Raw genomic sequence first — 24,859 nt, 5'->3', positions numbered from 1 at the left:
CATACATTATATAGTAATTAATTGATTACAAGACGAATAACATTTCAAAAATATTGAGAAACCTGACGGAATTAATTTTAAGTACTTTATAGAGAGTCTCTAATTTAAGCAAAATAGGAGTTGACTTTTAGAAAAGAACGACCCGATTTTTTTACATAGGCATTATGTGGAAGCAATGACTGAATAATGTTGTTTTATGAAATATAATTTTAGTATTTTTTTAAGGGTTAAAATGCCTGATCCCAAACCGAAAGACTCATGTGTTGCGTTTTAATTTATTTTAGAGAAGATATTAATAATAAAAAACATGGTTTTATCAGTAAAACATACCTCCATATACATATTCGCGTAAATTAAAGAAGTTGCCGCACCAAATTCGGTATGATATCAATATCATATATTAGAGATTGATTGTGATGTATGGATTGAATGTGTGGCCTATAGCTTCGGGTATTTTTGACCAAATACGTATCTACATTAAAAATTTATGTCTTCTAACAATCGTTCGGGAATTGTTTTAAGTTATACAATTTATTTACCTTAAAAAGCTGGCGTCCTTGGCGTGGTTTATGTAATGTGATGTATACATATATTTACGGTATAAAATAAGCAATATTGGATGATTCATCGACAAATAATTTACATGTCTCGAATCTAGGATGAAACAAAAAAAATACGAAATTCAATATATCCTTAACGATACATACATTTATCGGTATGTCTTCCAAAACCTATTATAAATATATCTACAATGTTAATTTAGCATCGGATGGATGCGGCGTTCACTCGATCGTGGAATACATGAAGGCTGGATAATCTGTCCTGCGTTTGAAATTCTTGAATATAGGAATGGAATATTTTTGATGGAATGTAAATAATGTATGCAAGGGAACTCAGGTGAAGGACATTACTACCTTATGGGAGAGGAAAAGGAGAAGAAATAGCAGGTACTATAACAGAGAGAAATAAGGATAGTAGCAATGGCAAGGGCACTCGGGTTTCATACCCGTACTCGTGCAAACCATCGTATTTTACACTGCTAGTATAAACAAGTTCCTTTCAGATAAAATAACAAATAAAATAATAATTTCATTAATTGATTCGGCAGTCACTTTGTGGCAAAATCTATGCATTTTTAATTAAGTTTTCCTTGATAAATATCACTATTTCTTAAAATCTATTGTAAAGCCTCCCATTATTGTCTATATTCCCACTGATAAAAAAATAGAAACAGCTCCTACCCCCTCTTCAACCTTCAACGTCCAAAGGACACAACCTTAAAATATACGGTGTTTGAAAATGATGCGGAATGCATTGAAACACGTGTAAAAATAGAATTTAAAAAAATGGTATTTACCAAGTAAAACTTTTATTTAAAAAAACTAAAAAAAAACAAATATTTTTAATTGAAAGAAAGTTAATCAAAATTTTATTTTATAATTTGACTATATGGTACATTTGAATAAATTCAATATTCTTCAAACCCTTAACCGCACCCTAATGGTGCATAGGGCAGTGCATCATAGAAACGTAGTGTTATCTTGATCGTTAACACATAAAGGAAAGGTTATCAGCCCTCCGCTTCATGTATCAGTCCAGGGTAAATATTATTATTATTAAGTAAATATTGAATAAGCAATAAGCCCGCCAATTTACTTATTTATTTTGTGTACATGAAGTTTAAATAAATAAATAAATAAATATTAGAGTGAAAAACTCACTTATATTTTTTCACGCCCCTCCCCCTGGGAATCGAACCCGGGACCTCCAGAATGGTAGCTGAGTGTGGGGCCATTACACTACGGAGGCGGACCAAAAATGAATAAATAATGGCGTTCAATATATTTATTGTAACTGCAGACCATATTGAATTGTTGGGTAATATATCCTAAATAAAAAAGGTTTGTTGGATTGAATTCTACATTTATTTATGTATATGTTAATACGTGGTCAGTGGTTAATAATGGTCAGTGTTTGATAATGTCCTATGAAGACGAAACGCGTCACGTATTAACATATACATAAATAAATGTAGAATTCTATCCAACAAACCTTGTTTTATTTTGGATATATTACCCAACAAGGCGTTTAATATTTTTGGTAACCCGACGTTCGGTTTGTCTGTGTACTGTGTTTCGTGTCGCATAATACACGACCCTCCCCCGTGTACAGCGTATCCCGTGCGCGTCCATTAGACATTAGAGCTCCCCCTCACTTTTCAATATTTTCAATCATGTTTTCTACATAGATACATACCCACATGGCGCTTTCTAATTGGGGGGGATCATACGGAGTAAGCAACAATAAACACATTTTACGAAACGGCCAACGAAAAGTTATTTTAATTACCTACATTCCACCGCTTGACATGTGGGAGATTCACAAATAAAAACAGACCTATATTATTTATAGATTTTAAATATAGTAAAACCTCGATATAACGAATTTCGTATATAACAGACAGATAACGAAGCTCAACTTTAATGTACGCATTTTCGGAATTTTAGAGAGTAGATTATTTAAAAAAAAACAGCAAACTTAAAAAGTGCAAACAAAACTTGATTCTTTTTCAGAGCAGGATTACCGAAAGCAAGCGCGTCGATATCAAACATCAAAGTCACTCCACGATGAGTGTTCGAAGACAATAAATATAATTTTGTAAATAGAGTGTTCACATTTACAAAAAAAAAGGTGATTTATTTTAAATCTATAATTAAAATGTAACTTTGTTTTAAAATCGCTATCAATATTATATTATAACTTAATTATAATGTCTACCGGTTTCGAAGCTAACCGCTTCTTTATCCAGACTGATTATCAATACTGACTAATCAGTCTTGATAAAGAAGCGGTTAGCTTCGAAACCGGTAGACATTATAATTAAGTTATAATAAAATATTTATTGTGATTTTAAAAGAAAGTTACATTTTAGTTAAAAAATGGAAAATCACAAAGTTAGAGCCTAAAATAAAAATTATATTTTAAATCTTTTTTATTAACGGACTTTCGGCTTTAACAGACACCCCCTCCCCCAAATTTGTCCGTTATATCGAGGTTTTACTGTATTCGATTCGGGAAGATTTATACATACGATGCGGAACAAGAATTAATAAGAGAGTTTTGAAGAACCATCAAGCGTGAATGTCTTTTTTAAGATATGTGAACAAATACTGGGCGAAGAGACGTATTTTTAAACGGTAGGTACCTACTGATGGGCGGAAGTGTGTTTAGAAGTCCGGTGAGATGACATATCGACTGGTGACTTGTGAGCTCAGTTGTCGCCTTTTTGTAGGAAAAATTAGACATTTGTGCTAGCCGCAACTCCATCAAAAATATTTACTATAAATACCAAGACGTGCATTTTGACATCTCAATATACATGAAGAGAATATGATCATATCAATATATAGCATATTGTACACTTTATTGAGATTCCTCAAAATTTTGGCAAATGGGTGTTAAAACCTATTGAAATTCTCAACTTACGATACAAAGAAATAAAGTATACTTTGAATGTTGCAAAACCCATATTTATTACAAAATATACATAGGTAACTATGTTAAATTCGTGCCCCAATTTCTTTTCTACGGCGTAGAGGTCAAGCATGTACGTACAAATATCGCTGTAGTTTAATCATCAACAGTAACAATGATCCATTAAATCGCAATGAACGCAAAATAGACCACAAACGTTAGGCCGCAATAAATCTATGTCAAGTGAGTACCTACACTTGATTGTCCTTATAAGGTGCACATTTAACTGTTCTCTTTTGGGTAATCCATGTAACAGGTCACAGGTGGTAGGGCGGCGACCTAATACGCATAATAATAATAATAATTTTTGATAATTTACACAGCGCCATTTTCGTAAAGTATTGCCTCATGGGCGCTTATCACATCACTCATTTGCGACTGAAGTATTACAACTTACAACTTAGAAATCGAAATTTTTTAGGGGACACATTTTACTTGATAAAGTAGCGCTATTACTTTATCAAGTAGTCATATATGAAGTCTCGGCCATACGTTAATGTACACGATGACCTAAAAAAAGTTACAGCGCTTCAAACGCGTCTCCTGAAAAATCACGAATTCAACAGTCAAATCGCGAATAAACAATGTCTCCGTTAGACCACGTACCCCATAAATCATAGCAATTAATTGCTGCGAATGATAGGTTGCTCGAATAGTCGGCTTATATTATACACGGAATCGTCTATAGTATATTTAAACCTAATGAATATAATAAAAGGGACCAGGATTAAAAACATAAAACCATATTCATTACTCATGGAAGCAATGACCTCGGCAAGCTGATATTTTCTAGGGAGAGATGGGAGGATGATGCCGCGTAGCAAGTTAAATGTTTTGGGAGAATGATGTATTATTATCATTCCTGTATATCATTATGGAACGTTGAAAACGTAATGAGATCGTTTCTGCTCCAAATTGGTAGTTTCCATCTTGCTGATGACATAAATAGTAGCAGCCAAATGACACAGAAACAAGTTATTTTCACTCCCGGTATGTCGATTTCAATTCCCGTAGAGGTGACATCATGTACATTAAACAATAATATTATTACCTACATGGCGGATGCAACCAATATACAAATTCGGCAATTGTGAGGTCGCGTTTTTATAATATTTTACCGCCAAACACGATTGCATCATTGTATGCGCAATAAAATACGTACAAGCGTAAATTTATTGTTAAGTGGAGAGTTAAGACCTCCAGGAATAGATACTGGATAGCCCTTGTTTTGAAAATAAACACAACATCAAGAATTATGATGTAGAACGAAAGACTCGCTTTGTAGTCCATCTAAATAAGAAAAATGTAATAAAGTTTCTGACTTATGGAGCCCTGCGCCTGTCCGGACTTCAGACAGTTCAGCTGTCACTCTCACGACCATCTGGTGTACTTCACATTGATGAAGTTTCACTGCCGTACGAGTATTGGCGCTAATAGGAACGGCTCTAATTAGACGTGAGCCAAACGTTCTTATTAATCCCAAACAAAATGATCAACTACACAACTATGACATGTGTAATACGGAACAAGGAGTGATCACTCCACTTAACAAGTTTACATTTAGTTATGGATTCGCCGTCACGAATTAGATAATATGTATGACGAATACTATAAAACTAGCCAATACGCGCTCGGAATATAAATGCAGAATTCGAGAAATAAAAGTTAAATTTGTGTTTCTCGTGAGAACAGAGGAACACTGTGGAGGAATTAAAAATAAATGACACTATTTTAACCCTCTTGGTACGATTATCAAATTTGGCTTTGGTCCATTGGTCTATTTCTCAGGGAAAAAAAAAACAAATAATTATCGCATTCTCCATCATCCATATAAATTGTAACTAACGAAAATACTTGTAAATGGAACGCTTCTGATAACCTATCACGAGAGAAAAGTGCGATAAAAATATCGACGCGAATATAGCCGAAATGCCTAATAAATTCCTTATCATTTTCAAAATTATGTATGCACGATGTTTTGGCACTCGCGGTGCGAAGCAGTTATTGTGTTACTCGAATTATCTCATTCAAAATCGAGTTGATATTACTATGTAAACATAATTTCATTGCTATGAAATCGCGACTCGAGATAGTGGAATAACGTGTTTACGTTTTTTAACGTCGAAACAACATTTTACATAAATTAGCCATCGAGTACATTAGTAATTATGAGGTCAGAGTTGATTAGTGAGCAACTTACATCCTGGAGATATTCCATTTTCCTTCATGGTACAGCGGTAAGGGGAATAGGTTCCCGGGAGAACCTTCCCGTACATAGTGCGATCCATGTCGCGGGGTTGGTGGTCTCGACCCAGTACCTGGCCACTCTATCACCTGTCACCAGTAGGGGACCCGCACCTCCCCATGACGTCACGGTAGTAAACAAACAGCGGCACTGTCGGCACACGAGCGCGTCTAGCAACTGTCAACGCGACGCGCGTGGTCGCTCGACGGAGGGGCTTCGCCGATGTCAAACGTCTCGGCGTAAACTAAGCCGAGGTAAGTATGTAAAAATGTAGAAATGCCGCGAGTTTGGCGTAGTCGCGGCGGAGACAGGCGCGGAGTGGGAGGCGGAGCGGCCGGAGCGCCGACACTGCGCGGAGGACTGCGGGCCGCGGGCCGCACTAGCCGGAGGACTAGGCGCCGGCCCGCCAGTTGCCGCCTGCACCCTCGCGAGAGGGGAAAAAACGAAACGAGGGAAGTCGCCGCCGGATTACTTTTTGTCTTTTATTCTGAGGCTATTTTGTGAGTAGCGTCCGGCGCGTCGCGGTGCGTCGCGGCGCGTACTCGAAGGAAAACACCTACTCGCTTCACACCGAGTGACACTCGTAAATCACGCAGTCAGGAAGCGACTACAGGAATGGGAATAAATGTACGGGGGGACGACAGTCCCTATTGTGACAGCAATTGAGTAAGTCATATTATTTATTTCAATATTATTTTTTACATGGTGAATTTTTTAATGAAATTAAACATTTCAAATACATAGTTGTTATTCATAAAAAGACGCGTGTTTTAATCCTTATATTTGTCAAATGGAGTTTTGACGAAGACGATGTAAGCATCAAAACACACGTCACTTTAATAATATTTTTGATGTGTATTCATACAATGATCAAATATAACATGCCCAATCAAAATTTGTAAAGTACATTAAAATTTTATTTTTAAACTTCTTCAATTAACAACTGAACTTTTGATGTGCAACGGTCAAAGTTAACACAAAAAATTAACCAATATTTTCTTTCAAATTGATACAATTTATAGATAAATATTATGATCTATATATATATATATATTTAGTTGTTCATAAAGCGGCTTTCGTAATACGGGTGACTTGAGTGTTAAATAGTATATTATTCGTAATGTCGTTTTATTTGTGTATAGAAAAGGTATAATAATGAATCGATAATAACTCATTGGAGATATTATATGATTGACATGCCATCTATAAGGTCATGAAATCTTTCAAATTAATTCAATCAAATTTTAACAGTCATCAAAAACATTGTTCAAGAAAACACGATCATAGAAAATCATGAAAAGATTCAGAATTAATTTCTGCTATCATTTTCTAAACTGCAGGTTTTCTATCGATTATAGATTAGCTCCGAGGCCAACTTCAACAATGTCCAGCACTTAGGGCCGAGCCTAGAGTATGTCAGATTTCCGATATGTGTCATGGGGTTCAATATCGATGAGTCTCGTTCGAAGGAAATTCTGTGCGCCAAACTATTTTCGGCAGCTCTAAAAGTTAGATAGGTACTTTGTCATTTTTGTTTCAAGGTTCAAAACAATGTAATAACGATTTTGTCCACCTGCTTAGTTTAGTGGTAAGCGCGTTTTATAGCCATTATGGAGGTCCTGAATTCGATTCCCAGAGGTCAATATAAAACATTAGTGATTTTAACTATTCATTTATTTTATTGCACCCTGGACTGGTACAAAAAGCGCTGGACTGATCTCCTTGCCATCATGCAATTAACGATCAAGATAACACTGCATAGATATGATGAAGTGTCCTATGCACCATTGGGTGCAGACAAGGGTTCAAAGAAAAATGATTGTTCAGAATAAAGTGCAGAAATTATCAAAGTACAAGTACAATTTTTCAATACATTTCGTTTATTTCACTTTTTGTGTGTATTTTTATATTTATAAAAATATTAAAAATAAATCAAAATCCAATAATATCAAACTACAAATACATAATATACATAATTGTATTATATGTAAGTCCCTGAATATCACACTTCGTGAGCATAAAAACAATGAATAAAAAAAACAAAGTCCTATTGAAGTATGAATAATATTACTCTTATAACATATCATAATTACTTCAATAGATTTTTTTAACTACCCAGCTTCGTCTGCGATTTTAATTCTTGCAATAATTCACACCAACTCACAATTTACGCTGTTTCTTATTGTATTTTAATAAAAAATCTTGATGGAACAATGAAAAACATTAGAAAAAAACGGAAAATTATGTATTTTTAACATGTCAGTTGTTTTTTTGTTTTTATTTTGAAAATTATTTATTTGGAAATTTTACAGAACAGTTACATAAAATACATTTACAATAATGAGCAATCAAAAAACCGGTAGTTGTAACATTCCATTTACAAAATTTCAGATATCGCTCACTCCTTTCAAGAACGTCATATATCAAAAATAGTCAATTTTCAGTTGTGCATGTTTTCGGAATGCCCAGAAAATGAACTATATCCCAGCAAAAGCGGCATATTTTTAACTTAATATTTACCCGCTACAGGGCAGAAAGTGTTGTTTTTGCATTTTGAAGAAAGGGTATTGTTTAATTATTTTTTTAAATATACAAAATATTTTTAAATGGAGAAAAAACCTCCAGGTTTTACCTAAAAAGATCTGTTGCGCAGTAAAAAGTTCAATAAGTGGCTTGATATTTATTTTTAATACATTGTATTATATTTTTAAACTTTAAAAACGTTGTCCTGAAAAATCTAGTTTTTCAAGGAGTGAGCTATATGTCATTAAATATAAATACCTGGAAGAGGAGCGGGAGGAAGGAAAGGGGGAAAAATTAAAGATCAAAGCTCAACAAATTACTTTAAAATTGGGATACACCACGATATAAATATCGACTTACTATGTACGCGATCGCAGATCTGGCAATGTCGAGTAGAACATATCGAAATTCCCATATTCATCGTTGACCAATTTTCATGAATGACAAATATAGGAACCTTGTTTAGAGTTTGTTCTACTCGTGGGAAGCGCTAGGGTGTCAGTTATAATTTTTTTAAAGTTAAAGACTATCTTCTTCTTCTTCATGTGCCCTGTCAAATTTCCCCGGATGATTGTGATCACTATGGCGAAAGCCTCTATTTATATCCGAAACTACCGGGGGTTGTCAGCAGTTTTACCCTTTCAGTCATCAATGTGTATTAGTGATGAGCGATCGAGTTTTAAAATGATGGAACAGTGGAACCCGGATATCCGAACTAATTGGGGCTGTGGCCTGTTCGGATCAGCCGAGAATTTTGTAATATAGTACATACATAGTACTAACACTACAAAAGCTACGTTGTACGCGCCTTTTACATTTCAATCTAATACTACAGTACTAACTTGAGTAGCAATGCAGGTACAGTAGGTACTGTATACTTTAATAATTTTACAATAATTTTTAAATAAAATTATGTTATACATAATGAATATAAGTAATAATAAATATATGGATTCAGTGTTTTCGCGTTTTTCAAATGTTTTTCTTCAAAATCTTGTTCGAATTTCCCGGGATTCCGGATTTCCGAGGTTCGACTGTAATCGATACTTTTAACGAAAAGCAACAGTTATTCATTGGGCACATCTTTATATTTATGAATTCAATGAGCCGCCTTGATTATAACGAGGTAACGTATAATATATGCGTACATTATCATAAATTGGTACAAAAATAACCAGACTAATGCCAATTTCACGGGCTGATGATTTTTTTATAAAGTAATCCAATGACGTAACAGATAAGGTAAAATTTAATCCGAATAACAATAGTATTGATAATGTGGCATCGGGATAAAATCTCCAATCAGAGAGATTGGCAGTGAATCTAAACCGGGCTTGCCAAGGTCACGTAGCACGGTCATGACACGAATAACACAACGTGTCACCGTGACTGACACAGGTATCATACCGATTCATGTGCCACGATCACCAAATAGGAACGTCCTCTGTTCTCTAAACGAGGTGAAGAGTGCATAAATTAAGAAAACACTAACATTGTTCGATTTTGAGATGCGTTGAAATACAGCGCTTTGTCGGCCTCATTACCAAGCCAAATCTATGTAGCCAAATTTAATATTATCTCTTGCTTAGAAGGAATTTTACATAAGAATATAAAATATATTGTCTGCATATAAAATGATTATTTGAGATTCCATTTAAATCTATAAAAAAATGAAAAATCAATAATTTCATTCATCATATGCGCTACTACTATTTTATGGGCGTTTGTGCACTACACGGAATTACACTGAATTTTACCGTCCGGCACGTCAGTTTAAAATGATGATTGGGTAGGATTGGCTTGTGGTTTTGTCCATGTTACTTCGGATCGGTGCTCTTGATCGGTGCGTGAACACGTTGCGCGTAAATTCGATCACGCTAAACTGTCCTAGTCGATATCATTCTTCAAAACCGGACTGCCAGACGGTAAAATTCCGTGTAGTGCACAAACGCCCTATGTCAGGGATTTTTTAAACGCATAATGACGTTACACCTACGACTGACGACGTCACGACTTGTTAGAAAAACAATTTTCCTGTCATTTGACACGTAAAAAGTTTATTAATTCTCTATTTCTTTAAATAAAATGAAAATATTTATTGTACTATAGCTTCTTATACACGTAGGTACATATTTAGTTGTTGAACTATTTTAGTTACATTTAATCTAGGCATTAACGAATGTTGTGTGTGGAGCGTGTGGAATGTATTTTTTTACGAAGTAGACGAATATTCTCCACGGATGTGACGTGACTACTTGTTTCATCATCACAATTTTTGCTATAGATGTGACGAAATAACCCACAGTACTTAAGAAAAATGACTTATTGTTTAGATTACCGGGGCATGGATTCCACTCTTCGCGATTTAAATTATACTTTATTTTTTTCATTAATTTACCAGCCCATTCTAGTAACAATCACTTGACTCTGGCCGTTATAAGCTAGATTGGGCTTTCGAGCCAACATTGGTCGGTCTTCGGGCCTTCAGTAACATCGCTCGCGGCGAGCATCACCGAGCATCCGAAACTATGGATGGAGCGCTCGGCTCGCTGTACTGACTGCCTGAATGCTCGCATCGTAACGTGTTACGTTACGACGAAATGCTCCGGTCAGTCTCCACCTTGAAATTGATTCTTCTTCATCTAATATTTATCCGCTCTCGATGGTGCAAAAGGCACTACCTCATATCAACGGAGTGTCATCGTGTTAAATGAATTATAATAAAAAATATTATATAAAAAAAGGTCGATCTTCCCCCTTGTCTGAGGCCCTGTGTAATAAATACTTTTTACAACCAGAATTAAGTACTATCTATGTATGCATGTCTACCTAAAGTAATTTCAGTAAACGATTGCAGAGGCAGAGGGAAATAACTCAACTTGTCATGTGAGTTCTCGCCAACTAAACAATGAGCATGATTGTCCTAATCACTTTAATATATAAATTCCTGACATCACTCAGGAAGGCAAAATAGCCCATCTTCCTGTCCATTCAATTAAGTCAGTAATATACCTATGTAAACATTTAAATGGCTTTATATATTGCATGAATAAGCTATTGTCTCACATGCTATAACACTATGTATAAATAGTGTTTATTGTTGGTTTAGTTATTTAATCTAAAAATGTGTAAAAATAATATATATATGTAATAAAATACCTAGGTACCTACCTATACATTTTATTAAGTACTTACAAAAAGTACCTACATAAAACAGTTCTACCACCAGATGCCGCATGCGTCGCTCAGAATAAAACAAAAGACTTCCGATAATATTATTAACTGTCAGAATCAGATAGATAGATAGATAGATAGATATAAAAATTATTATAAAGATAAATTAAGAATAAACTTTAATTAAAAAGCAACACATTGTTTATTTTATTATTATACACCCACTTTACATATTATTTACACTTAATTTTCAAAAGGAAAATATTACCACGTTATAAAACGACAATTTTGTTAATTGGAAATGGATTATGAAACATTAGATGTATTAAAACAATTACTACAATATGTTCGGAGTGAGAGAGAAAAATTAGAAGATGATCAAAGAAAACGATTAGAAGATAATCAAAGAAGACGTGGAAATTTAAGAACTAGTGATAAAATTAAAAATAAAAATCATGTGAAAAAAATTTCTACAAAATATAAAATAAAATATACTCCAGAAAAGAAGAATTTCGAAGCAGATTGTGTGAGCAGGAATCCAGTATTAGAATCGAAGGAAAATGCAAATGAACAATTAAAAGTTGTAAATTTGGTTAAATTAGAAGTTATTTTAAAAGATCAGAATAAAAATGAAGACATACAAATAACACAGAAACAGTGCTTGAAAAATGAAAATAAAAATAAAGTAGAAAAAACTTCTACGAAAGATAAAATAAAATATACTCCAGGAAAGAAGAATTTAGAAGTAGATTGTCTAAGCAGGAATCCAGTATTAAAATCGAATGAAAATGCAGGTGAACAATTAAAAGTTGTAAATTTGGTTAAATTAGAAGATAATTTAAAAGATCAGAATAAAAATAAAGACATACAAATAACACAGAAACAGTGCTTGAAAAATGAAAATAAAAATAAAGTAGAAAAAACTTCTACGAAAGATAAAATAAAATATACTCCAGGAAAGAAGAATTTAGAAGTAGATTGTCTAAGCAGGAATCCAGTTTTAGAATCGAATGAAAATGCAGATGAACAATTAAAAGTTGTACATTTGGTTATATTAGAAGATACTTTAAGAGATCTGAATAAAAATGAAGGAATTCAAAAGAAAAAAACAAATGGATTGAAAAAAACTGTGTCTACTTTAAAAGGGTCAAGAAGAAAAAAAAATACAAAAAAAAGAACGGAAAAAAGAAAAAAAAAGAAAGAAAGAAAAAAAAAACAAGAAAGAAAAAAAGAAAGAAAAAAAGAAGGAAAAAAGAAAGAAAGAAAAAAAAAAAAAAAAAAACTTTATCATATCACTAAACTTATACCAGTCCCTTCACTACAAGAAGATGATCCGGAGGACGAGTGAAAATTTTACTATGAATTTTCATCCCCAAGGGGGGAGATGTAATAAAATACCTAGGTACCTACCTATACATTTTATTAAGTACTTACAAAAAGTACCTACATAAAACAGTTCTACCACCAGATGCCGCATGCGTCGCTCAGAATAAAACAAAAGACTTCCGATAATATTATTAACTGTCAGAATCAGATAGATAGATAGATAGATAGATATAAAAATTATTATAAAGATAAATTAAGAATAAACTTTAATTAAAAAGCAACACATTGTTTATTTTATTATTATACACCCACTTTACATATTATTTACACTTAATTTTCAAAAGGAAAATATTACCACGTTATATATATATATTTTTTTATTAATATCTTTGATTCATGTTTTTTTATGTGTTTCAATTTCAGAATATTTAATATTGGTTACCTGTTAGGTACTGAAACCATTAACTTATATCAATGAGAAGAAAAAACCCAAGTTTAATTGTATTTGTGTAAATATTAAAAGTAAAAAATCATGGAGCAATTTTTCCCCATTCAAAACAATTAACAATATTTAAAGAATACAGTGTTATGTATAAGGGTACATATTTCAGAAACAACAAAAAAAAGTAAGCGATCATATGTTAAGAATTTATATGAAGTATTATTGTAATCTATTTGAGAGTGGTTCGTTCAATTTCAAAATATTAAGTACCGCTGATATCATTAAAAGCATAGTACTTTTAATGATAGGATATATAATGGTCATAAGGGTTTCTTATGACCTCCCTCATTACTCCTTTATGACTACACATAATAGAAAATTACACCACACATAATATGAAAGGATATGGATGGAGTCATTGAATAAAATTAAAATACACACAAAGTAATTAAACACATCTGTGCATAAATATGTAATAAAAAGCAGAAATAAATTATCATATTCGGTGTCTATCTAAAAGCATATATAGGCCATTGATGGCATTAACACCAAAAAAAATTTAGAATTGATGAGAAAACCTACAATCCTTACACTCCTGTAACTCATGCACTCCTCGTCATCCATCATTCACTTTGTAAAACACCTCTCAAAACATTACTTCGCCGCAACCAGTTTTGGGGCCCATTGAGAATGGTAATTGAGTACATTTCAAAGAGAACCTTCCAATTATCTTATTTCTAGATTTATATTATCCACTGACACTTCGTGATGGAATTGCATTTTTAATTTATTATTAGATTAAAACCAATATTTTTAGCTTTTCCACTTTTTTATTTGACCAGCGACCGGGTTTCGTCGTTACCGACATCATATCATGATGTCGGTAACGACGAAACCCGGTCGCTGGTCAAATAAAAAAGTGGAAAAGCTAAAAATATTGGTTTTAATCTAATAATAAATTATCTTATTTCTTTTTTTTTACTAAGGTTTAGAAAAAGTGTTTTTTTTTTTCAATTATTTTTCAATTCAGTTTGACATCAGGAAAAAGCTATGATGATGATGCTAGAGAAAAATGCCGGACCTACAAAAGTTCGCTTGGCATGAGCGCGAGGCACTTGCTCACAGGAAAGGAAGAATAATATTTTCCTAATAATTTAGAGATGAGATGAAAGTAGACTGAATGCAGTCGAAATGCGATCTCTCAGAAAAATGTGCGACAAAACGATGTATGATACATGTGCGAATAGTGAAATAAAGAAGGAATGCAAAGCTGAGATAAGCATTATAGATAAAATTAAGAAAGGTGTGTTGAGATGGTTTGGACATGTGGAACGAATGAGTGAGGAAAGAACGGTAAAACAAATTTATGAGGCGAATGTTAGTGGGAAAAGAAGCAGAGGAAGACCGAGAAAAACATGGCACAATCAGGTATGCCAAATACTTGAAAGTGGTCAAGTTAGGAGTCGTAACAATCGGCGGGTATGTATGAGGAGATGCATGAACGTGGAAGAGGCGAAGAATGTTTACAAGGACAGAGTGGTGTGGCGCTCTATTCTCTCTGCCTACCCCTGCGGTAAGCGGCGTGATGGTTAGTTAGTTTTAGTTAGTTAATAATTTAAAAACGCGTATTTTCACCCCTTTTCAATAAGTGACAAGGCGCTAGATCTGACGCTGACTTTGTGCGATGTGAAATATATGTAAATTATAAGAGATGACACTTTGTACAAAACTATTAAAAATAAGAGCACTGAAATGGTTTACGGGGCATGAGAGTTAGTAAGTAGTGGTGGAAACGGAGCCGTATACTGTTTAAGTCAGTCCTAGTTATAATCTGAGAGTAAAAAAGTCAGGAAATACAGTTGAAGAGCATGAAACCCAAAAGATATAAACTTTTGTATGCATCCGTTGTGACATCAAGGAAAATATATCATTAGCTACGAATGGACTTTATCTGACATCAATATTTTACAAATAAAAAAAATTCAATAGAGATCTGCATTTTTTAGCGGTTCGAATTTTTTTAAATCTAGGAATGTAGGATAGAACAGGAATATCATTACAAATGACTGTTTCAATCAAAATTGACATACATCTAAATTTTCTTACTGAGAATAGGAGTTAACAAGAAGAAAGATAGCTGACTTTAAAATTAATACATAAAAATACGAACATTTCTTCCGTGATAGCAAAAATATAAAACAGAAATTGCATCCTAAGATCTGTAAGATTGTTTATAGAAAAACCTATTATTAGGATGAAGGTTTACCTGTCGAAATTTAAAAATAAAAATAATATTACGAACCAAAATTTAATCATGTTGCATTTTCCCTGGTTAAATAATAAAAATTAACAACGTAACTATAAATATGGGATAAAATATTCGCCGAAAAGGTGATAATAAAAGTGCATATTACTGAAAATATTTACATATTACCTGTAAATAATATTTGGGTGGTTAAACTTACCTAAATCATCCATTTCGTTTAATCACTGAGATATTATTTCAATAATTATCACAGAGTTAATTCAACAATAGTCACATGAAACATCATAAAATTAAGAAAACGCGACAAGCTGTCAAAATTGGAATCCAAAGTAAAAAAAAAACTCGTACCATAGACAATAAATCATTATTATTTTATCTTTGCTAGTTGTCCACGTCCTTACTTTTCTAATGGATTTCTGCTACCTCCCCAGAAATATTATTTATAATGTCGAAATACAAAGTAACAAGGGGATCACGATAAATAATCAGAATATTAAAAATAATATCAGAGAAATACCTTCATGACCATACTAAAAGCTTGCAATTTTTTATTATGCCACAAGAGGGGTTAGTCTAGGCCAGTGGTAGGCAATGTGTGGCTCATGAACCTCATCTGGTGTGTGGCTCTTTCTTTGTCAATTTTAAAATGCCATTTTTTACTACTACAAAATTTTTTATTTATTTTTTAATTGCATTTTTGTTTTCAGTTCGGTTGGGTAAGGATGGATGGTGTCGTTTAAGCACATATGAGCCCTCATAAAACCTTTATCTTGTTAAATGTAAATAATGACCTTTGAAAAACCACACTACTTAAACCACTTTTATGTTCAATATGCTAATAAAAGGCTCGTTTGATCGCAAAAAGTATCTCTGATTGAAAATCTGTAACCCAAAAAAAATACTTATAGGTTCCTTTAAACATTTATTGTGAATTGAAAAAATGGCTTCCCAAATATTTCCAAGCTTTTTTGCTACTCACGTTTAGCTCTTTTGGTCCAAGAGGTGGCCGACCCCTGGTTTAGGCCTGTAGATATTAATATAGACGTACACAAATATGTAATCTACTTTGGGGTAATGCCCGTGGGCGCCCGCAGAAAATTTTCTAGGAAGGGGCAAAATATTTTTAGTAATTTTTTAATCTAGTTTTAATTTACCACGGTGTATTTGTATTATGAATGAACGGACACTGTGGTAATGAAGGGCATACTGTAGCAACAATTTTTTTATTAACACATAAATAAAAGTAACATTATTTGATTATTTTCAATCAATCCAAGGGGGGGGGGCAGGTCCCCCCTTTGCCCCCCTTCGGATGCCCATGGTAACGCCCAATAGAGTTTCTAGCCCCTGTAGCAGAATATTTAGAATCGTGCAATGTTATTTAGGTATAAATCCGTTTCAGCATCCAATACTCCCTTAGTTTAAAAATCTAAGAGACACATATTAAATTGTAATTTCAAAGAGGTGATTGTTGGACTTTGGAAGCAATAACACATGACATATCATGCCAAGATGAAACATTAAAAAATACTAAACTCTGCCTCCTACAACAGATACTTATGACTTCAAATATTTCAATAATATTTTTATCAAATTGGCTTGTGTGATGTTCTACTGCAATAAGGTCTATTTAATACTAAAACAAAATTAAATTAAAATTGATTTATTGAAAAATATCATGAATACATAATTATTACAACAAAATAATTTCACCAAGAGTTAAAGTTTTGAAAATCATATGTTGTATTTTTTTTCTTTTTTGCAGGGGGTTCCTGGTTAGATTTAGACGGCCCATCAGAATTTCCGGCAAGGTTTAAATACTTTCCAACTCCCTGACGGAATGCCTTGAGTTCACCTCGAGGACGAGTGTTTTTAGCATATTGGCGAGACTCTTGTATTTCTTTTTCTATTTCAGTTGCTCTCTCTTTACTTAGCTAGAAAAAATAAAAATGATGAAGACCATTTTTTTAACGACTCAAAAGTACATAATCGTAAAAATAAAATAAAAAATTCATATAAAAGTTTTTCTTTAAAATTGTAACATATTATATGGACATTTGATATGCCACTAGATATGTATAGAGAGGTTGCCTATTTTAAGATGGTTAAAATAACAGAAAGGCCTCTTTTGACTGCCTGAACAGATAAATATTGGAAGAAAAGTACAGCGACCAAGAAATGGAAATTGCCATAATCAACCAGCGTGGTTGGCAGACGACATTGCGAATGCTGCTGAAGGAGATTGTGACTAAGGAAGGCCAAGAACCACAAAGAGTGGCACAAAATGAAGAGGACTCCCACCCAGCAATGTGTGGATCAGGGTGGAAACATACAGATAAATATGTGTTGTCTGCAGAGGATATCGTATTTATCTATGGGCATGTAACTCAAAGTTAATTTATATGTATAAATGAAAACATGATAATCAGACAACTCCTACATATATTCTTGATGAACGAAGATTTTCTATGAGAAATGGAATGTGAGAGCCGGGCCTATACCAAACAGACACATGTGACATTCCATCCTCTCTAGCTACCACTGTAGACGAAATTAGGGAAGTAGTAATAAAAATACACTATTCAAAAAAAATTGTTAGTAAAATCCAGCACTTTATATTTTAGGGAAGTTTTATGAATTAAAAATGGATAGATATTACCACAAAGTGACTGCCGAATCAATTCATGAAAAAAATACTCTTGGCACTGTCTTAAATATATTTGAATATGGTGATGAATAAAAATGACCCAATTTATAATCATACCTGCTCATCTGCTTCCTGAAATGGGTCAACAAAGACTTGAGTGGCTTCGATAATAATATCCTCTATAGGTCGGTCCCGATTATCCACCTCTATTCTCTCAATAGTTGTCAATGTTTCTAATCCCCCAACTAATTTACCAAAAATTGTATGTTTACCATCCAGATGCTTACATGAGCGATATGTGATAAAGCTGTGGAAAATAAAACACATTTATTAGTTTTTTTTTACAGGTAAATAAAATTCTCTCAATGAGTATGTGATATAAATAGCAAAATATATAAATTAATTTAATTGGTTAGGTATATTATTATATTCATTTAAAAATCCTTGAATGGATCATTTTTATTTAATTAATATGTAAAAAATATATTTTGTAATGTAATGAATCAATAAAAACTAACAATTGGGAACCATTTGAATTTGGGCCAGAGTTAGCCATTGACAAAATTCCGCGGCCAGAATGATGCAAATTTGGTTTTATTTCATCTTCAAATTTTTTCTTCCAAATGGACTCCCCACCTAATCCGTTACCAGTAGGATCACCACCTTGTACCTAAAACAAACAAAAAAAGACAGTACTAAATACATACTTTGAATTCATACAAAAAATGTATGCACAACAGCAAGTAAGTATGTGCCACATGTATCACTCAATTTTGGGTGCTATGCCAATAAAAAAAAATAGGAAAAAGTATGTGCCATATGTATTAAACGGTGTCAGCCTCCGTTCTGTCCGCCTCCGTGGTGTAATGGTCAGCGTGTTGAGCTACCGTGTTGGAGGTCCCGGGTTCGATTCCCAGGGGGGTGAAAATAAATATTAGTGATTTTGCACTGTAATATTTATTTAATATTACCCTGGACTGGTTCCTGAAACACAAGAGTGATCACCTTGCCTTCGTGTAAGTAATGATCAGGATAACACTGCGTCAATTCGATGCGGTGCCCTATGCACCATTGGGTGCGGATAAGGGTTATAAGTATTAAACGGTTATAACAAAAATTTTGATTTATATGTTTTTTATTATTATTTAGTAATGTAAATTGCACATTATTATAAATATAAATTTTAGCATAATTTATGATTCTGATTTTTTATGACAGCTGTTTTAACTTGCAAAGGATATAAAGAGTATAACATGAAGAACAATTATTATCAGGGAAACAAACCATAAAATTCCGAATGGATCTGTGAAACTTTGTTCCATTATAATATCCGTTTTGGCAATGTTTGATGAAGTTTTCCGATGCCTTAGGTACCATATCACAATGTATTTCTAAATTCAGAGGACCCAAGTTGGTAATCATACGAACATATCCTGAAAGTAAAGATGACAAACGTAAATATTAAAAATAAACTTAAAGAATCGAATAGTTGCTGAAAATCAACAATGAGTAGCATTTGTATGGTGAACTATTACCAAGATGGGATAAACAATTTAAGATAATTCTAGGACAGAAGTTGGGTTAGATTTACCTTTCTTTTTAACCCGTTCATATCTGACTTCATCTTCATGTATAATGGCAGCTTCGTGTTTAGTTTCAGGTACCATAGACGTGGAGGTAAAACTTGCTGCTACGGCGCCGGTAGAATAATGGGCAGCATTAAACTTGTCAGCTGTAGCCTTTACAATCACTGGAGCATCAGGAGCTTTATAATCTCGTTCCAATTGATTTAATATATCTCTAGTTTCCATGGACACTGTTTTAAGACGAGCATTTGGATCTCGTCTTTGAGCTTCTTCTTCTGTGGAAAAGAAGATGCAATGTACTATTTGTTTAAAAATAAAAGGGTACAGATGTATGATTTCAATTGTATAGTATTTTCAGCTTATGAAAAATCTTTTATATCTTATTATTACCTTAATGTATATATGTTAGACTTAATGACTTTGGAATAAAAACAAATCTTTTACGACTTTTTATTTATTTGACTAAAATAAAACTTGCATGCACAATATTCCCAATACATGCGCAATACTCCCAATGAGTATTATTAAATTTATACTTATTTCAGGGCAATGTTATCAAGCATACAGACTTTTTATAAATTACTGAACAAATAAATGGTGTAAGCGTGGCAAAGAATAAACCAAAATTAACACAACATTTTGAGTGTGTCCGAATTCTTGTTTACAAATCTGGGTTTCTCCACTTACTATTAAAGAGATGATTTTTTATGTATTTTTGTTCCCGCATCCTACAGAACATATCATATGTAATATGAAAGATTCTAATTAATTAATTGGTGGGTCTTTATAAAAATAGAGCGACTCAAAGCTCTTTACAACCATTAGGATAGATCAATTTAATTTACAGATGAATCAAAACATAAGTTACATTAAAATCCTGAAGTTGCTTATTTAATTCCTTTCAATCAATGATTTTCTCTTGTCGTAAAAAATAAAATTACAAAAAATTAAAAATAGTACAAACCTTCATCTTCAACCTTTAACTTCTTCTGAACGTGATGGAATGATGAAATATTGAACTTGTCCAAGTTCTGAGGATCTTGTAATGTAATTAGATCTTGTCTCTCAAAAGGTTCATCAGTAACAAGATCCTTCCAATTCTTATTTTTAATATTAAGCTCTTCAATAGCCTCAGAGGAGAACACATTACCAGTTTTTTTAATGGCAACTATGTGAGAATTCTTCGTAAAGGGTTTAAAAAGTACAGGACAGTGATATTCACCGTTTGCATTTTTGTGAAAGATCAATTTTATCAATGATTTTACTTCGGCGGGCTAAAGGGAAAAAATATAATTCAAACTCTAATGAATGAATATTATAAAATATAAATATAAAATATTGAATGTAAAGATTCGAAGATCACATATTATAGCGCTCAGAAGTCAGTTAACAGATTAATAAAAAAAAATGTTTCATGCAAAGATATATTTCAACTATAATGCAATTTTTGTAAGAACTAAGAATTTGTGATTTTTTTTTGCGTTGATTCCCATGGAAAGATAATACATTATCTACATAGTGTAGATAACTTTTACTTTACTTCTGGACTTATGTATTGCCGTTGATTCATTAAGGAATATCAAGTAATGGTGAGGACTGACCGGAGCCATTTTGTCGTAACGTAACACGTTACGATGCGAACATTTGTATAGTCAGTACAGCGAGCCGAGCGCTCCATCTATAGTTTCGGATGCTGATGCTCGCCAGGAGCGATGTTACGACGTTACGTTATGACAAAATGCTCCGGGGAGTCCCTACCTTTATATAACATTTAAAATTTCATGTAAATATCAATTTATATAAAAAGTTTAATGGCTTTTTCAGTACTCGACTCATAAATATTTATATTTAAAAAAGAAACATACTGTCCATTTCTGAAATTCTGAACATTTACTGGTAAAAAATAATAATAAGCGCCAATAACTAAGTTTTATATTTTTATAAAACCCACATATTTATTTTTATTTTATTCTTTATAAACTAAAAACAAGACAACGGGTTTCGTTAATCCGATAATTTGATTTAATGAATGAACATATAAAAGTAAGAAAAGAGAATAGCGTAGTTTAAGTAAAATATTCTTTGATGCACAGGGCGCTGTATAATTTAATTCAACTACACCTCTAGTGCCAGTCCAACAGAACATATTACTAAGTATCTCTGTGTAAAAACATATTATATAAATCAGGAAACAAACACAAGACCTAATGTATGACAGCTAAATATTCTAAGCATTGCGTTACGAAGACAAACATAAAATATTAGTGGCACCGAGAACAAATTTTCAAGTTGATTGAAGTTGATTGAGGAAGGCTTTAATTGCATGTTCTTCAAGTGTCCGTTATACAACTGCTACCTGAACTTCCTGTCCCATCTTTCCAGTATATGTACTATTACCTAATATCACACTATCTGCAAGAAGGGTAATTTTACCGTTTCACTCGACTGGTGGTGTTCGGCGGGAAGGGTAATTTTACCTTTTCATTCGACTCATCATAAATTGCGTGTAAGTTATTTTTACGCATGACTTTTGCGGCATCTTTTGATCTCATATCGATGTATCCAGTATGGTTAAATGTGATCACTTCTTTTCAGAGATGTTTATCTCTATTATGAGCGCGAATCCGCCCGCAGATAGTGTGATATTATCCCTACTAACCTTCCCTCATAAACTCGTAAATTTGTTTGAACTAATTGTATAAAGGTGTTTTATATCTAAAATAATACATCTTTTTACAATTAATATAAAATTATAAATAACTTGCTGCTTATCAAACTGAGTCTACTAACAGATATACTTATGTTTATTTTAAATGTAAAAAAATTAACAGAAAATAACTAGACACTAGCTAGAACACTTTTGTAGTGTGATAAGCCATAAAAAGAAGTTCATTCCATTGAGAATTGTGAGATAACTTTAAAACATAAATAAATTAACAACTCAAACCAAATAATGTTTCTTTACTTTGCCAGTAACTGGGTTGATTTTGAACCTTTTGATAAAATCAATAATTTCTTGAAGTTCAAAAATGTTTCCTTTGTCATCACAGTAAGGGTGTACAAAAGGTTGGAGACACAAACAGCAACAGTCGTAAGGGAGCCTTCGAAATGTAACATCCTCTGAATTAGGAGTACCCTGCTTTTTCCCTCCGTAAACTGTTGACCATTCTGTGTATGTGAGATACCTGCAAAGTGTTACAATAATATAGAATGTAAGTTATATTAAAAGGGCAAACTTTGAACACAATTTCAACGTCATATCTTACATTTTATCCTTTTGATGCTGTTTCTTCCCCATTTTGAATGATTTTTTTATAAGAAATTACAATTGTTATTTAAAATAATGAATATCCGAGCAGGCAGTTTAAGTTACAAATAATTAGTGTGCTTTAGAAATACTATATTAAAATATTTTTAACTAGCTTCACAGAAATGACAGAACCAAACAATGTCGAAAAAAGAAAACGATTTTGACAGGAGTTCTATGAAAAGTTAACGCGGAGATAAACTTAGCCTCGCTGCAAGCGTTCGTTTTTGGATTGTGTTTTCTCTATCGGAATTCCTTATGTACGAATTTTACTTGTCCGCTTGTCTTGTCGTCGTTAACTTGTCGTCGTTTACTTGTCGTTGATCAAGATAACACTGCATTTATATGACGCAGTGCCCTATGCACCATTGGGGTGCGAATAAGGGTTTGTATGAATGAACGAATTTTACACCAGCTCCCTACCGTCAATTTAAATTTAATGAACGAATACCGAATACCTACCCTTTGACCAAGTAAAAATGAGATCTTATACCATCATAGATTCGAATATAAAATTATTTTAGAGTGTTGAATTTTGTATCGAAACAAAAAGAAAAGTGAGAAAAGTAGCGATATTGTAAAGAGGGGGAGTTAAAACGAGTTTTTATATACAACTTATGTTAAATTAGTTAAGGAAATACTTCAAATCAGAGACATAAAAGCGCATACATTGATATCAAACTAATACTACTTATATTTTTATTTATTTATTTCAAAACAAATTACATACATAAATCATAAATACATATAACATTTCCGATGAGTATTTTCTATTTCTCATTTTGGGACATGGGATCAAGGTTAACAAGACTGGAACACAAATAATAAAGTAACAAAAAAGATTTTTTAAATGACCAAAACTAATACTAATACATGGCAAAATATAAAAACAATAAACAGGTAAAATAAATAAGCACAAGAAGCATATTTAAAATAAATAAATGAGAAAACATAAGGTAAGAAGCATATTTAAAATAAACAAATGAAAAAATATTAAAAACAAAAGGTAAAAACAAAATAAGAAAATAAAAGTAATCACTACATATATATCTTTCCATAAAGTACCTTCTCAGATCACTTATTTTGGATCCCCGAATGGGTTTTATTTTATATATGTCAAGCAGCTGGTTAATTTGGGTATTGGCAATATAATTTAAGGACCTTACTTCAAATTTAGTAGTGTTTATCGGCTCCACATGTATTTTTTTATGTCCTCGTGTATTATGATTATGAATTTCTTTGTTGAAAATCGGTATGGTGTTCCCGTGAGTCGTTTTAAACATTATTTGAAGCATTGTATTTGTAATCTCATAAGTTGGTAGAATGCCAAAAGGTATTATGTTAGTGCTCAAATAAATGTCTTTTACAAGAGTGGTGTGCGGTAGACGAAATACATTTCTAATAGCTCTATTTTGTATACCTTGTATCTCGGAAAGTCTCTTCTTAGTTGTGAAACCCCATATACAGCAAAGGTATGACAGGGGGGAATGTATCATGGCAAAATATATTGATCGGAGCATCGATAAAGAGAGAGTACCCTGCAATCGATATAATACTCCTGTAATAGGGACAATTTTTCTTTTAACATGATTAATGTGTTCCGACCATGAGAGCTGAGAGTCTAATACTAAACCCAAATATTTCGTCAATTTTTTTTGCTCCAGGCGATCATTTCCGATGTTTACATTGAAAGATATATTTCCTTTTCTACTGAAAAGAATATAGTGAGTCTTAGTTTTATTGAGGTTGAACTTATTAAGCCGAAACCATTCTATCAAAATCTCGAGATCTTTTTCGATAATTTTCTCT

The 24,859-nt window shown here is 32.9% G+C and overlaps 2 protein-coding genes and 1 long non-coding RNA gene across 4 annotated transcripts in view; 1 reads left to right on the top strand and 2 right to left on the bottom strand.

The window, feature by feature from the left end:
- The window catches only part of Pax (paxillin), a 73,424-nt gene extending 57,563 nt beyond the window's left edge, over window positions 1-15,861 (bottom strand). The window contains exon 1 of one of the 2 annotated variants that reach the window (XM_088268875.1): window positions 15,710-15,861. In XM_088268875.1, the coding sequence (XP_088125001.1) occupies window positions 15,710-15,722 (13 nt within the window). In that variant the 5' untranslated portion in view covers window positions 15,723-15,861. Of the gene's footprint in view, window positions 1-5,734; window positions 6,044-15,709 lie in introns of those variants that run through there. The other variant, XM_088268874.1, reaches the window with a different exon arrangement.
- On the top strand, window positions 6,089-20,189 carry LOC148304090 (uncharacterized). The gene is made up of 2 exons (XR_015838403.1): window positions 6,089-6,445; window positions 19,812-20,189. It is a non-coding gene; the product is annotated as an uncharacterized LOC148304090 (long non-coding RNA).
- Window positions 17,158-23,209, bottom strand: LOC148304089 (RING-type E3 ubiquitin-protein ligase PPIL2). The gene is made up of 8 exons (XM_088268877.1): window positions 23,010-23,209; window positions 22,709-22,928; window positions 20,708-21,017; window positions 19,749-20,018; window positions 19,442-19,590; window positions 18,676-18,827; window positions 18,275-18,464; window positions 17,158-17,444 (listed from the first exon to the last, which is right to left on the bottom strand). Exons 1-8 carry the CDS (start codon window positions 23,039-23,041, stop codon window positions 17,220-17,222), a joined length of 1,548 nt encoding a protein of 515 aa, XP_088125003.1. The 5' UTR covers window positions 23,042-23,209; the 3' UTR covers window positions 17,158-17,219.
- Between the last annotated feature and the right edge of the window lie 1,650 nt (window positions 23,210-24,859).

Source organism: Brachycentrus maculatus, unplaced genomic scaffold, assembly GCF_059751285.1.
Source record: "Brachycentrus maculatus isolate JH-2025_06_01 unplaced genomic scaffold, ASM5975128v1 h1tg000334l, whole genome shotgun sequence".
NCBI lineage: Eukaryota > Metazoa > Arthropoda > Insecta > Trichoptera > Brachycentridae > Brachycentrus > Brachycentrus maculatus.
This window is presented reverse-complemented; position numbering and strand designations above follow the sequence as displayed.

Excerpts from the sequence above, each read along its gene's own strand:
- LOC148304089 (XM_088268877.1), bottom strand. The coding sequence starts at position 23,041 with ATGGGGAAGAAACAGCATCAAAAGGATAAAAT. Across the intron at positions 20,019-20,707 it reads GTTAAAGGTTGAAGATGAAG|AAGAAGAAGCTCAAAGACGA; the intron begins GTTTGTACTATT and ends TCTTTTCCACAG. Across the intron at positions 17,445-18,274 it reads TTCAGGAAGCAGATGAGCAG|CTAAGTAAAGAGAGAGCAAC; the intron begins GTATGATTATAA and ends TATTTTTTCTAG.